The 16,895-nt window shown below is 35.1% G+C and overlaps 1 protein-coding gene across 2 annotated transcripts in view; it reads right to left on the bottom strand.

Moving 5' to 3' along the window:
- The window catches only part of KLHL1 (kelch like family member 1), a 365,245-nt gene extending 359,453 nt beyond the window's left edge, over positions 1-5,792 (bottom strand). For both annotated transcript variants that reach the window (XM_057707953.1, XM_057707954.1), the window contains exon 1: positions 5,290-5,792. In XM_057707953.1, the coding sequence (XP_057563936.1) occupies positions 5,290-5,792 (503 nt within the window). The remainder of the gene's footprint in view (positions 1-5,289) is intronic.
- Positions 5,793-16,895: the final 11,103 nt, after the last annotated feature.

Below are 16,895 nucleotides of genomic sequence, written 5' to 3'. Positions count from 1 at the left end.
GTCTTTTGCTAGTGCTGACTTAAATTCTGATAGGCTTTATAACACCCAAGTCTAGAATAAATTAGCAAGGAACACATAAAACTGAGTAAAATCACTCCATGCATTTTTTCACCATGAAATTGGAGTCATGGGGAAAATATGAACATCATTTTATTTTAGTGTCCCATAGAAGAATAATTTGGTAATAATTTTCCTGAAGAAATAGCCCTTTGCCATTTTTCAAGCTGTTTTTTCCTTTTGACTGAAGCAAGGCTGATTTCTTTCCATTCTAAACAAATATCACCAGCTTCCATGAGATTCTCATGGAGTATGCTCTCTTTCTGTGACACTTTTCTGTATCAATTGTTCTGAACTTCAGAAGCAGATTTTCTATGATAATGCTCTCTTTTGGACTCCAAAGTTAAATGATTTTCCCTGTCTAGGTTATTTCATCACACTTTTGTTTAATTAAAAAGTAAAATGCACTGAACAAACCATACTTCAGGAAATAATTGAACATTTTTTAACTTGGGCCAAGTCCTCTCTGGCTGAGCCTTATCAGGTGTTGTCCACTACTATCATTTTAAATAGTCTATTTAAACATTCAGACACAAGTGTAATGTCCACCAAGGGAATAAGAGAACTGCTCCAGCATAATCTTGGCTGGAGCCTCTTTTCTTCTGCTCTGCTTGTTTGTTTAAGCAGAGGGAAAGAAGAGTTGGCAAAGTGGCAAAGAGGAGTCAGAGCAAGAATTAAAAATCTAGCTTTATTACTTACAATCTTGTGATTTGGGGCAACTTAATTACCTGTCTATATTTCAGTCTTCTCATAATCATAAAATGATTATGTAATCATTTTAACAAAGGGATCCATAATTGTACCAGAATCATAGAGCTGTTCTGAATATTAAATTCTACAATATAAATATTCAGCACGCTATCTGGAAAATAGTAAGTTCTTAATGTCACTCATTATGATTATGACGAATACTTATTCACTCGATGGTACTTCCTGAGTAACTACATGCTCTATGCAAGGGATAAAATAATGAGCAAAACAGAAACACCTAGTCCACTAGGCACTTGTAGTTAGAGACAAACAAAAAAAAGCAGCACGTATATTAATATATGGTTATATTAAGAAACTGAAGACAGAAAGCAGTTAAGCTAAAAACATAAAATAAGGGGATACAATAAATTAAAAAAAATTAAATGATTTTTCCTGGGGGATCACTGAATGCTTCTTTGAGAAAGGTACAGAGCTTTTGTTCAAGATATTTCAATAATGGATAGGAATGAATCCAGAAAAGGATGGATTGAGGGAAGGAGAACCACTATATAATAAGAAAAGGAATGACGCTTGTCAGGCCCAAAGGCAGAGAAAAATGATAGAGAACACTGCTTCTGAAACATAGGGGAAGAGGGAGGGTATGTGGTAAGTGAAGGGCCCAGATGGCAGACAAGGGTCAGCTCTTTCAGGGCCTAACTATCCACAGGATGGACTGTGGTCTTTGAAAAAGAAAAGGAGAGCCAGGATGTGGCAAAATAGTTCAGATTTTTATCGCATACATTTTCATTGACTCCAGTGTGGAGAAAAGATTACAGGTGGCAAAACTAACGAGGGAAGAGGATGCAGATGGTAGTTGAAGAAGATGAGTTGAAAGACGACAGTATTTTAAAATTAGGTGCAGACAATGGAGATGGAGTGATGTGGGACAGGCATAGGGGTAGACAATTGTGAAGGAAAAGTGACTGGGCTTGGTGGAATATTGAAAATTAGGGGAAAGAGGATTTTGGCAAATATAATCCTGGATTTCTGGCTTGCATAACCTAATGCATGGAGAAATATTCTCTGAGATAGAGAAAAGGGAAATTGAGCAAGAGAGAGGGAGATTATGAGCTCTATTTTATGTATGTTGTATTTATATTGTATCTGTGATATCCACCAGAGAAGTCAAGTGGATGTGTGAGACCAGAGGTTGGGGGGTTGGGAGGGGGTGGTTTCGGGTGTGGGGAGGTGGAATCCAGGTTTTGAGATGCAACTCTAAAATACAGTTTATGGATGGTAACTGAAACCATGGAAATAGATGCCTGCACTCTGTGAGAATTGAGAAAACCAAAAAAGCAAGCAGTTAAACATGACATCTTTTCTCCTACTCATATCACTACAAACTTCAAGAATAGAAATATTTCTCTTTGGTTTCTTAGTTTACTCTATATAGAATTTTGGACAAAAAATATGCATACCAAAAATATATAGTGATCTGAATGGCTAAGAAATGATACAGTCTCCAACAACTAAGTTCAGAGAAAAGTAAAGTAGAGAAAATAAACGACTAATAGCATAGGGCAAGGGCCTATTACTGTAACTGTTAGGATTCTTAATGATGTCATGGTTAAGGTAGTAGAATCCTGAGATTTGTTGATCTATGTCTGCTAGACATGCATAAGAGTGGGATAAGCTACATAGAGTGGGATAAGATGAAGGCTGGGTTTCAGCAGCAAATCAGTTTACTACTGTCTTCTTCCTACCTTTATGTTTCAACTCCATGATAATTTGACCTTTCCAGAATTCTAAGGTTAAAAGCAGCTTTCTGCTGAGCAACCTCTAGCTGCTGTTTGAACAAAAAATAAAACCAACTGAGCTACTTATACTCATCTAAAACAATGCTCTTAACTAGTATGAGACCAAGTGAATAAAGTGAAGATCAGAAAATGAAGAAAGAGAAAAAAGGACAACTCTTTTTTACAGGTGAAGATTAACTTAGCATAGTGGTCAGAACTGATGAAACAAAATGCTTAATATCAAATGTGACATCACAGAATGGTGATAGAGTAATGACCCAAGTAATCAAAATGATCATGCAAGTTTAGATGGTTCATGTGTTCACTGGTCATTATGAACACTATGCAGATTTCCTGCATGGGTTATGATAGAACCAAAGTAAATCCACAGTACTGAATTATTTTCCATTCCGTATTTAGCTTTGGAAATGCTGTCCTTTCTGGGAAATGAACATTATTCTTACCACATATTATAATAATATATATTGATAGTAACTCATCGCTAAGTTTATTAGCATGGTGTCAATCAATCATGAGCACAGAACCGATAGTCTATGAATGTTTAGGAACATATAAAATACATGAGAATACTATCAGTGCTGACTGATTTGTTCAGTGAGAAATTCAAATTTAACCAAAGGTTTTAAGCATTAATAAGAGTTTTAAAATAAAATTAGACCTGATTTTCAATATTTGACACATGCAAGCCCTCATGGGAAACCCTCTTTCCAAAAGTAAAGATGATTTGGGGTGGCACTTGGCTTATTTTCAAACTTCTTTTCATTTACAACTCTTTGTGAGTAAAAGAACTGATGAATATTCAAAACTGAGGGACTGGAAGTTAAATCTGATGGGTGTTTTATCCCTAACTGAGACTATTAGTTATTAGTTTTATTTTTTAATTTATTATAATTTCTTAAGTCAATACTCCATGAGTATTTCCAAATTCTCCAACTTACATGAAAGTCTGCTGAAATTACTCATGCCAAATATGCCTTATTTACTTAAAGATGTATTTTATAAAACAAAATTTTTAAGATAATTAAACAGTAATATTCCCAGAAAGTCAGAAATTTGAGCTGATTTCAAGACTCAAAACTGAAAAAAAAAAAAAAAAACCTATTTTTTTCCTGAACTGTCTGAGACACAAAAATGCCAGTTTCAATAAAATAGTAATTACTAAACATTTAACCCAACTGTTTTTCTTTTAAACATATAGGTGAATTGCTAAATGTTTATGAATGATTTCCCAAAACTAAAAATAATTTACATTTACTCAACTAAAGGGGATAAAGCCCAACATATTTAATTTTTTAGAACGTTCTAAAACTATAGGTCACTAGTGAATCCATAAATCAAAAAACTTCATAGTATTAATGGCACCCAAAGCTATAACCATTTTGGAAAAGTATCCTAATTAACTGAATAATAGACAAAAAAACATATTTAGGTCTCCTATATATGGAAAAAACTTTCTTATACTTGAAAATTGAAAATTAAACTCTCTCTTTAAAATAACACTCTTACATTATATTAAGTATCTTCACATATTGGATAATGTTTAAGGATCTTCAAATTCAAATTCAAATCCACATAACCCATATAATTGAAAAATTTTAAGGATAATTTTTGTATCTTTAACTTCACATTTATCAACATAAATTAAAGAACATTTATAGTATTGTTTTGTTTTGTGTGTTCTTTTTGTGACAACTTTATAGAAGGCTGATTTAATCAAGGGAAAGTTTAAAACATTGTTTCTGTTTCTAGTTTTTTTTTGATGAGGTAAATTTTATTAACAGTTTCATTATAATTTTCCTATGTTTTTCCTGTATTTCTTCTTCAACAATGTATTCTGATACATTAATTTAAATGCAAAAATTTTCATATCTTCACTATACACCAAAGGTAGTAATGATCCAGTGTAGAATGAGTCAGTTCTCTGAAAATGCCAAATGTAATGTTTTCTATAAGTCTTGAAAGTAGAGCTGTACTCAGAGAAGTGTAATATTAGAAGTAAACAGGAAATAAATGTTGACCTGCTTACTAAGAGTACACAGCTCCATACTGAGCCAATGAATCAGGACAGAAGAATGCAAAGGGTATTAGCAAGAGTTTAATTCCAAGACTTGGAACAAAGCAAAGGTGAACATGATGTAGGATAGAAAGGGAAGTTGGGATAGAGAATTGTAACACTGTCTTTCACGGGGAAAAAAAAAGAGAAAAGATAATGTTGTTGTCCAGTGGTCTCCTTCTGTCCATCTCATTACTCCTGGAATATAGATTCATGCTAAAGAGATCCTAGATGAGCTGCCAAGTCAGTTTCTAGGCCAGTATATGAGATGCATTTGACTGGTGCTTAAAGGAAGTTTCTCCTCACATGAGATAACTGGGAGATTGATGTATGTCATTTAATGACAAAAGATGATGGAAGAACACTATAACCTCAGAAATATGAGAACGGCTCTACCTGGAGAGTTACCAAAATGCACATATATTCATTTTGCGATTACAACTAAGAAAGCTTGCAGAAAGAAAAGCAATGTGCATGAGCCAATAGAAATTAACGAGGAAACTTTTAATGAGATTACAACTTGAATAAGAAAAACCCGGCTGGCATCTCTTAACCAAAATTTTCAACCTGAAACGTTTTAGACTTAGTAACTACCAGAGCACACGGGGTGGGGATGGGGGGAACGAGTGGAAATTGAGGAATGCTTGGATGCCCCGCGGGGACTTACTGTACCTGTGTCCACCACCTTCACCTGTTGCCTGGCTCGAGTTGGCCGGCTCCACTTTGAGCTCTTGTAGGGCAAGCCCTTTCTCGTGTGGTCCAGGAAAGTCCATGCCTGGCACCTCCTCCTCCTCTAGGGACTCCACGTAGAAGAGAGTCCTGGCCGGCTGGTGGGTGCCCTGCCCTGGTGCCCCTTGCTGCAGCCTCGTGGCCACTGGCAGCAGCGTGCCATTCAGTGGGTTGAAGGAAGAGGAGGAAGAGGACGGTGAGGCAGACGAAGAAGAGGAGGAAGAAGAAGAAGGTTTCTTCCAGAAAGTGCTCACGCTGCCCTTCTCTTGGCTTTTGAGCAGGCGGCTCTGGCTGGGACCCCAGTGCTCGAAGCTGCCGCTGCCATCCTGCTGCAGGCAGCTGCCCCCGGCCGGGCCACCGGGGGACGGCGACGGGTGGCTGAAGAGTTTCCAACGGAGTCGCAGGATGTGCTTCACATCGAAGTCTTTTCTCCCAGAGCCTGACATGCTTGACGCAAGGGAGGCAAAGGGATCTCAGCTGACGCAGGAGTAGACGGGCCAGCGGGTGGGGGAGGCCAGCGGAACCCGGGGTTGGGGTAAGGGGCGGGAGGCGCCCTCTGCACCCCGGGAACAGACGGGAGGAGGCAGCTGCACTCGCTGCCAGGCGACGACCGGAGCGCGGACAGCAGAGCCGCGCAGCTCAGCAGCGGTCAGGTCCGCAGGACCCGCGCGTGGGGAGTTCAACAGCTGGGCGCAGAGGGCTGAGAATCTCTGATATCCTCGCGGGGTCCGCGTGTTTACCGCGCGGGGAGGGACGACCCTGATGCTGGAGATGCGCGAGAGAGCGAGCTCTGCGCGCTCGAAGCCCGGGAGGCGGCGGCAGCTGGATACAGTTCCCTGGCATGCACCAGTGGCAGAGCCTCAGCCGAGAAGCTGTCGGCCCTCCTACCCTTGCAGCTTAGAGTTCAGTGCCTGGAGAGCGCAGAGGGAAAGATCTCCAAGTCGCGAAGAAGCGCACCCACCCCCAGCCTTCTCGGTGCACCTGAGCCCCTGTCCCTGGTCTCTCGGAGGATGCTCTGAGAGCTTGCGGGTATCTCTGAGAAAGTCAGGTGCCTTCTGCAAGGCGAGAAGGGGTGGTTTTTATCTAGTCAGTTTGTAAAAGAGAAAAACAAATAAATATTCCAGAAAATATAAGAAAGCAAAAGGAAAAGCCCGCGCCGGTGAAGCTGTCAAGGTCCTCACAGTACAATTTTCTCTCTGCCTCAGCGCCTCCTCCTACCCTGTAAGTGACGCAGATGTGCACTGGGGCCTATACGGAGAGATGGAGGGAGGGAGGGATGGCTTCAATCTTCTTTATGCAAGTGAGTCTGCTGCTCTTATTGTCCCCTTGCTGGGGCCTGTCACCTTTTTTTCATTCTCCTTCCTCACTACATTACTATGTAGCAATAAAAGTAAAGCAAACAGGCAATATGCTTTAGCATCAGTAAACACCAAACATGAATCATGGCAGCGTAAACTTAATAGGCTGCCATGGGCTTGCAGGTTACAGGTTAATGGCTTGAATTATTTAATAAACCGCATCCTTTAACCTTTAGCCTTAGTTTCTCTGTAGTGAGAAGAAAGAAACGAGGATGCCGGCATCAAAGTGTGATGATGCCACCATTCTGACAATTACATTCTGATTCTGCCATTAATGCACTCAGGCAGTGCTTCACCCTGGGGGCCAGACACACACGGTAGAAATTTGAAGATGGGCATATGAGCGCAGGGATGAGTTTTGCAAAATCAGTGCAATTGGTGTGTCTCCTTAGAATGTAAGCTGTTCTCAGCGTAAACCAAAAAGTGGAATAAAATGATAAAAGAGAATTTCAAGGCATAACCTTGTACCTTCTAGTACATAAATCATGATATAAAATGTATGGAAGTGTTTATGCAATAAATGAGTATATCCAAAGGCTACTATTCTGCAAAAGTCTCTTGTTTGAAGAAGGAAAGATGTGTTTTTCCTTACATTTAGAATGATAAGGATTATGATCCCTTTCTAGCTGTGACTACTTAGAAATTTTTCAGCTTCTCCCTTAATAAGCCATTGTAATAGAACACCTTTGTTAAAGGCAAACTGGGGTCAGAGAAGTAGCAGTTTCCCTAACTCAACGAGGAATATGGTTGTTTAATGAAATGAAATTCACAGAAATTTATGAAATTCAGAGCTTCAGCAACTCCAACAGGGCATAGGAATCGAAAATTAAAGTGCAGTTATATTACTGTTCTGTCACCCCTTTGTTGAGCAGTAAACTTAAACAGAAACTGAAGCAGAATTTGAAGTCCTTCCTAGACAAAGTTGGACATTTTAATAAAACAAGAAATTAAGCACAAAAAATCCCTACTTTCAGAGGAAGAAAAATCATGATTGTGCATTTTAAATATTGATTTATTCCACAACAGCTGGAGTGCAATCCCTTGAGCCTTGATTTTTTTCTTTCAGTATTCAGTGTTTAAAAAGAAAAAAAAAGCAAAAGCCCTTTAAAGCAAACAATGGTGACAGATCATTTTTATCCAAGAACTGAATCAAGTAAGTATTTCCCTTAGGGAAGAAAACAGTGTATGAAATTACACATCACAAGCAGGACAGAGGTAATATAGCAATATGAAGTGCATATAATTAACCAATTTTTGTAGAAACTGATGATTCATAGATTTTCTCACTTGATGTAATTTTAACTTGACATAATATAAATATATAATATAAATATGCTTATATTTTATAAATATAATATAAAATGACATAATGTGTCTGTTTTTTCTATAGTTCCTTAATTAGTACTTATAACATTCAAAACTGTAATATATAATTCATTTTTGTTGCTATTCTATAATCACCCTTTGTATTCCACTTTTACTTTGTAATACCAATACTATTATCACATAGCTTAAAAGTTATCTGTTCAAAGGTCAGTCATTTATATGATCCAAAAGAAATGTAATACTGAGTTTTGGTATAAAGGAACATTAATTAAAATATTAAGTTTTTTATAACAGATGGTGGTTGTGTATTGATTATATATATATTTAACTTTAGTGTTATAGTCTATTATTGAGATAGAAGGAAGGAAGAAAGGAAAAAAAATGAAGTAATAAGATAAAGAAGTATGTGAGGAAAGAAAATTAAGGAGGAAGGAAGGAAGGAAGGAAGGAAGGAAGGAAGGAAGGAAGGGAGAAAGAAAGAAAGAGAAAGAGAAAGAAAGAGAAAGAAAAAGAAAAAGAAAGAAGGAAGGAAAGAAAAGGAAGGAAGGAAACAAAAAACATAATTTACTAAGATATCATGACTTAACATTTACATATTATAAAACTCCTTGAAAAAATATTGTGAAATATTGCACTCATTCATTTATTTATCCACTCTTCAGACTAAAAGTTTTTAATTCAGCACTTACAACACACTAGGTCCAATGCCAAGTAGCAGCAAATATGGAAGAATTAGGTTCCTCTCAACTGGCTGTAAGAGTTAGCAAAGGATGATTGTTTATCCAGTTATAATTTATAATCTACTTCTGAGTAATTAAATTAAGATTTAAGATAACCAAGGGTACAAGGAAGAGGACATAGACGTAATGAAGATCACTTTTTAATAATTCTAAAAATCATATTACACCTTCCTTTAAAGACAAAGTCAATTCAATTTTTCTAATCCTTATTGTTTAATTAAATTGAACTGTCATTTTAGTCAATAAGTGTCTTTCAAATGAGTGTTCATAGTATTGCCATAGTTTCCTGGCAAAATATTAGCAAAACAGATTAATCAAGATGCTGAAAATCCAGAGGATGCTTAAACATTTACCACTATATGCAGATATAAAACTCTTCACAGAATTATTAAATTCAACGTGAATGTTAAACATAGCTCACTGAAAGTGCCTACAACTAAAACAACTAACCATTAAACAAAATTGGATGCAGATCCATGCATTTTCTTGGTGGAACATTTTCTCTTTCAGTAACCATTTTTGAAACACTCAATTAGATGTGTGTTTACCCCAGGAAAAGTGGATTCTGATCCTTTTGAATCTATCTGACAGGACTTCTACAATGTCTAATAAGTTCCCTCCTCATAATAATACATTTGAAAAACTAATTGTTATTTATTTTGAAACTTCAGGCCTTAAAGTCTCCTGTATTTTTGTTTGTTTTTGTTCATCTTTATTTTATTTTAATGAAATATATCTGTGTACATTACTAGAAAATATTATTTAAAATGAGTGGTTGTGGATGCTGAAATTAAGATGGTTCTGTAATGACATTTTCTTTCTGAAATTGAATGAAACAAAACCATATGTCACTAATATTTAGTGAGCTCATGTACAATATCAAGGCCTTCTACTTCTTAAGGCAAATAAACCTAACCTGTTCAAAGTCTATTAATCTTCATTACAGTGTAAGTATAGTTTAGTTAAGTAGCAATTAAGTGACTGCTTACTAAACATTTGTAGGTGTTAATTGATCCTCAGGGACCATTTTAATCTACTCTACCTCTTTGGTTTACTTGACCTTTTGATTTGAATCAGGCAATAAATGCATATACTTGAGGAATTCTCATACATAAATTTTAGAGTTAATAGCATGAATGTAGGAATTCAAAATGGTACTAAAAGAATGCATTCATATTAATGATGACCCAGGTTTCATTTAAGGATCTTTTTATTCCCAAAATTGTGTGTGGAATGTCCAAAGTGAAAATTCACTATTTTGACACTTGAACTATGTCCCCTGGTTAATCACACTGCTCAGGGCAACATGATATGTTAAAGAAACCCTTACTTCTTTTATGGAAATATTTTTACAAATAAATAAATATATAGATATAGGGATATTTAATATAGATATAGAAATATTTAATGCTTGCAATTATTTTTCAAGAATGTTTTCTACTGTAAAAAACATTTGGAGACATCATAGTACTCATTTTGTATAACGATGAAATCTTTTGAAGAGAAAACTGCTTAACGATTAATTTATATTTCCAAAAGTGTTAAGATTTACACAGTATAATTTCATTATTTTGTATGTTGTATTTAAATTTTCCATTATCATTGTGAAGTAATCTCTATGTTCTCTGAAGTTCTAACCATTAAGAACAAAATAAAATACTGTGATTATAGTGTATACAATATAGACTTAGAAGTTATAGAGTTTATCATGTCCATGTAAACATGAATAAAATAACAAAAGCTTAAATATTAGGTTTCAATATAGTTGTAATTATTTTTTTCCTGGTTAGGAGACCTGAAAATGCCCTATTCTTTTAAAGCCAACCCTGAATGAACTTTGTGGATGACATTTTGTTGTCTCATCTCACTTGGACATGGGCTCTTGAAAATTTTAAAAGATATTCTTATGTCAGGTTTCTATACTTCCATCTTTCTTTCTATCTGGAGACATATCTGCTAAACTTTTGTATTTGCTTTCATCTGCATTATTACCAGATCTTTTAAAAATCTAGGGTCAAGAAAGCCTGGTTTAATAAGCTAAGATTCCATTTGCCTTATCACAATTTTGAGTAGATATATAACAAATTACAGATAGCTTACAAATGCTGCTTTTCCCAGGAGTTCATGTGTTAAGTAACATAGGAAAGTATAACAGTTGAGAACAACTTTTTATACATACTCTGTTTTAGAAATAATACTGTGACTTTAAGTAAATCATATATTCAAAGAGCTTCAAGAAATTCATTCTGAGAAATCAAATTCCTTCTGAACATTGTTAACTACAAGCGAATAGTCTTATAATTGTTACTTTGCATATCAGAATTCAAAACATTTTGTATATTTTCATGACTTATACTACCAATCAAGATGTCTTTTGGTCCCTAGTTCAAAAGATCGTTATTTGTCAGCCTTGTAGGTAGCTAACCAAGGGATCCCTTGCCCTAGAACCTGTACCTACAGGGACCTCTCTCTTTCTATGCTACACTAGTTGTTAACCATCATGAGAGATGGCAAGTCTCACTTTGTTATAGAACAGGGGAAATATGATGTGTTGAATACAAGCGTACTGTAAAGTCTGAAAAATAGTAGGGTAGATAAATCTGAAAATCATAACACAACATAAAGTTCCTGAGATTTTAGTGTAAAGTTTTAGTGTATATTTCTAGGACAAAATTATAATAAAGATGACAATGGGAAAATAAAAGTATAATCTACAATTTTAGATTATACTAGAGTCTTTAAATCTATTCCTACTAGATAGAATCTCAGATAAAATATGGAATACTTTCTCTAAGAGTTAAACATGTAGAATGTTTTAATGTTATCATTATTTTCTTCATAAATAATGATCTGGAAAACTAAGATGAGAACTATAATTTTATAATATCTTACTAAATGCCAGACAATTATCTAAGGACAATTATTAAGGACAATTATTAATCCTTATAAAAATTTTACTGGCTAGGCATTATAAGACTTAATATCAGAAAAATAAACTGAAACTCTACTTGCCACTGGTATTTTCTTTTATTATCTGTCTCAGACACTTTTCTATATCTATATTTTTCTTCCTGTTAGGTACAAGAATACATTTTAAAACAGATACTCTCATTATGGGTTGGTATTCTCAATATCCTTTCATGAACTGTGTGATTCAGAGTTCTGGAAGTTCCTAATTATCTATACATTTGCTTTGCTTTAATAAAAGAGAGACTTCTAGCCTTCTCTTTTTAATACTAGTGTGTATTTGTGTGTGTGTGTGTGTCTAGACTTGAAAACAAACATAAAATCTCCTTTGAGACAATAATTTCTGGAAAAATAGATTATTTTCAAGGCAGAGAACATACCTTATTTAATATTGAATTCATAGTACCTAACACAGTGCCTATCTTGGCATGGGAAATTAATACATACTTTTTGAATTAATAATAATGATCAATTTGGGGGATGGGGAAGAATGACAGCAGTGAAGGAGAGAGCAAATAAAAACATATTTAAACAAAAGTACTGCAAAACTTTGTGTCTGGAGTTATTTTGTGTAAGAGCAAATAGAAGTATAAAGGTATGGTTTCTGGAATATCTCAGTCACATTACTAAAGGTTTCTAAAACACTAAAAAATTTCAGCATATATTCTGCCTATTTATTTTAAGAAAGAGGCAATGCCAAGTAAAATATAGACAAATTTTTCATTGTTGATATTAAGATTTACTTTGTCTTTACGTTTAAATTTATAAACTTTAGTTACTTTACTTTTTTAAATTAATTAATTTATTTATTGGCTGTGTTGGGTCTTTGTTGCTGCATGTAGGCTTTCTCTAGTTGCCCTGGGGGTGATGGTGGGGCTACTTTTTTTGCGGCACCCGGGTGTCTCATTGTGGTGGCTTCTCTTGTTGTGGAACATGGGCCCTAGGCATATGAGCTTCAGTAGTTGAAGCGCATGGGCTCAGTAATTGTGGCTTGCAGGCTGTAGATGCAGGCTCAGTAGTTGTGGTGCAAGGGCTTAGTTGCTTCATGGCACGTGAGATCTTCCCTGACCAGGATTAGAACCCGTGTCCCCTGCATTGGCAGATGGATCCTTAACCACTGCACCTCCATGGAAGTCCCAAACTTTAGTTACATTAGAAACAAAAATTTCACCCACTCATGCATTGCTTCATTTATTCAAATATGTTTTTCTTTTTTAATTGAGCATATACTATGTGCCAGGCCCTATTCAAAGTGACAATGATGTGGCAATTAAAAAAAAAACAAAAGGTAAACCAAAATCTGTGCCCTTGTTGAATTTACATGTTTGAAGTGAGGGATATAAATTAAAATTCAATAAGTAAATAAGTATATCACATGATGAAAACACCTATGGAGAGAGTATCATAGAAAGAAGGTAGAAAGTTTTGAAGGGAAGGGGACTGAAATGTAAGTAGCCTGAAAGGCCAAATCTGATTGGTAGGTAGACACTTCAGTAGTGTCCAGAAGGAAGTGAAAGTCAGTGTTATTCACTAAATGGGACAGCACTCCAAGCAGAGGGAGTAGAAGAGCAAGGGCCCCGGGATATGATACATTTTGGAATACTTAATGGGTCGTACAAACAAGAGCTGAGTCAGCAAAGGGGAGCCAAGCTGGAGATGATCTCAGGGAGGCAACAAGCACCAGGTTGCTTATAGGATCTTACAGGCCAGTGCAGGAGGTTTTGTTTTTATTCTGAATGAGATGAGAAGCCATTTGAGGATGTGGAGTATTGGTGTGCTGGCATCTGGCTTTTATTTTCTAAGAACACCTTGGCAGCCATGTTAAAAGTAAAGAGAAGAAAGCAAGGTAGGGACAAGAAAACATTAGGATCCTATGGCAATAAAGGAGATGAGACATGATAGAAGTGTGCATCAAAAGTTCTGGGAAGATCTAACATTTCTAGGGAATAGAGATTTCTCAAACTCAGTCTTTTTTTTTCCTAGACAATTAATGTTTTATAACATCTATAAAGTCTAATCCTGTTTTTGCTCCCCAAAACAATATCATCCTCCACTTTTTTCTAGACTTGTTCATTGATATCAGATGCTCACATAACTTAAGTCATGCTCAGGTATTAATGGGCAATTGCAACCAGATAAAATAATTCATATTTCATCAAGATTTAGTAAATAACCATGTTTTTCCCCATGGTTTTAAAAATTTGACTCAAGAGATACTCAAAGTTCTTTATCATTCTTCAGGGAATGCCAGAAAGGTTAGGGGCAGCACAAGCAACCATAGCCTAAGGTGGGCTCCCAAGGTTGAATAAAGACAATATTGCTTTTATGTGTTTTATAAATTGGGCTTCTGCATGAGTCTAGATAGCTGAAGAGCTTCTACTATTAAAAATTCCTTTTTAAAAAACAACTATCATATTCTGAGTTTGAATGTAATTTAGAAAATTTGAAGGATGTTGGCAGAACAAAATAGGGGTTATATCTGAGTGAATGGATCCTTTTCTCTTATTTTTTTTAATCACTTTTATCACATTACCCAAGATTACTACACATATGTTGTGTATGTGATTAAGTTTATCCTAAGGGCATAGGACTAACACATGTGAAATTTTTCACCATATCCTTTGGAGGGACTGTTTCTGAAAAGTTTATGATTTAGATTCTGAAGGAAAAGGAAATTTAATTTAAAAAATTTGGAAAGTCAGGTTTGTGATTCTGTATTTCCTTCATTGTTAAACGCTTATTGAGCACTGTCAAAATGGCAAGCTGAGCAGCAGGTAGTGAAGATGCAAATATGAATGCACATAGCCCAGTAAACAGAATTATAAGGAAATGATGCTTAACCATTAAATATTACAATAATTAATAATAAAATAATAATAAAATGAAAAATATTAATAGTATAATACAACCATGTGCAGTATGCCATGGGAGCATAAAGTATATTATTGATTGAGAAAATAGAATATCTAGCTAGAAATTTATTATGGTTTTATAAAATATTTGCAAATATAATTGCATAAAAATATTTAAATTTCAATATTCGCAAAGGTTTATGTGCACTATTTGCATTTTGATTAAGAATGAATATTGTAGATTGGAAACTTCACAGGCTTTGAAATCAAACCATGATCCAAAGCCTTCTGTGCTACTTATCAGCTGTATGGCTTTGGGCAGTGCTCTTAACTGGAGTCTCAGCTTCCTCATCTGCACAATGGATGTTAACAAGGAAGGGCTACTTCCTTAGGTTTTTGTGCGGATCAAATAAATTAAGCCTGCCAACCAACTAGAACTTTGCTGGTGCTTAAGTAATTGTAGCTACTTATATTTATTTTGCAATTATGTGCGAATTTAATAAACTTTCCTCTTGATGTAGCCAGAATTTTGGATATGAAGCTTTCAATAAGTTATTCTTATAACTTTCACAAACATTTTGTAAAAAATAGAATTTACCATACATTTAAGTTGTCACAATATATGGATTCCTGATTAATCATAACATTGCATTTCTTGGTAACCTAGGGGTTTTGCGAGTGAATGACAGCAACTGAAAATCTTTTTCCTTTTTTACATAATTTTATTGTAAGAATAGCCAGTATTCATAAATGTCTGTATAAAAGGTATATTCTAGAATCAAGTAGCAGAAATGTACTGAAAATACTTGCCACAGTTGACAAATCACTTAAGTTAATTTTACTCTTACATGAGTGGGAAAGATAGTGAGAAGTTAATGAATAAATAATTTAGAGATAAAAATATTGGCATTGCACTGTGCAGAATTAAGAGGAATTCTGGTGCATGATGTAAATTCCTAATAGTGTGAGTGAAACAATTTTACTGAGGAAACTAAAGGCTCTTTTGCCAGTTATGGAACTTGGCCATCAATATTCATTGAGCTATATATGTAGACCTGATACATATTAACCAGCAGATATGACGTATTAAAAGGCATCATTGTGTTTTAACTGTAGTAAAAACGTAGTCAAATGCAGAAAATATGTTTGCTAGTCTAATTGCTGATTTTGCACAGGAATGTTAGCTATATTTCATCAAAAATTTTAAAAATTTAATTTGCTTTGAGGAAACCAATTTTTAACAATTGAATATTTCTTCATTTAACATTGTTTTTGTAAATATAATAAACTACGGCAATTTATATTACAGGTTAGACTTCAAATTTTCTCTGACTTTCTATATTCCTGACTGGAGAATCTAAGATTGACACTTACATCCAATAGAACAAGTTTACTAGATGACTCGTTCATTATTTCTGATCATTGCTACAAATCTATACTTCTATATGAGCATTAGAAACCCAGACTATGAATTTCTGACTCACAAAAGTGTCTAGCCATGCAGAGCTAATTGAAACCACAGGAGATTCCAATAAATCAATCAATTAGTATTGAGAATTGGCTGTGTCCTCTGTCCTGTGCTGTGAAGGAAATAGGGACCTATTTTGGTGGAAAACACACATGCACACAAAGGTGTGAAATTATGACTAACCCACAGTGTACAATGTTTTGAATATTTTTTCTAATTCTTATAATATACATACAGCTTTTGCAGCTGATTTTTCATAATTATTCCACATGCCTGTTTCCCAAACATGCAAATATGAAGCATGGAGATGCCAAATTATCAGTCACAAAGTAATACAGACTCTAATCAGCCACTCCTGAGTCTATTTCTTTGTTTAACAAGAGAATTTTATAGGTTTTCAAGAATTGTAAAATTTTAATTTTCTATGGAATGTAACTCTTAAAATTGTCTACTTCCTTTACAGAAGATTGTGTTTCACTAACATATTTAAGAGCCTCTTTTCCTTTGCTGTGGGCATTGTTCTCCAATAAAGCCATAGAATAGAGTAGTTATTGCCTTGTGAACATATTGTTTTCTATTCAGACAGGCATTCTATGTATGCATATGTGTGTATATGTAAATTCACACATGCATGCACACACACGAAGTTTGAAAGGAAATCAAATCATAAGGAACAATGTCAACAACATTAAAGTAGAAGCAAATCATTTGACATTTATTTCTTTTTGACAGAGATCAGGTCAGTTTATGTGGTAGATAACCATTTGCTAGACATTAAAAAGCAATTTCAAAACTTTAAGTGGAGTCAATTTACAGAAGATGTTGAGTTCCGCACAGC

Source organism: Hippopotamus amphibius, chromosome 14 (assembly GCF_030028045.1).
Source record: "Hippopotamus amphibius kiboko isolate mHipAmp2 chromosome 14, mHipAmp2.hap2, whole genome shotgun sequence".
Classification (NCBI taxonomy): Eukaryota; Metazoa; Chordata; class Mammalia; order Artiodactyla; family Hippopotamidae; genus Hippopotamus; species Hippopotamus amphibius.
Note: the sequence above shows the minus strand (reverse complement) of the source record. Positions and strands in the feature narration are given on the sequence as shown.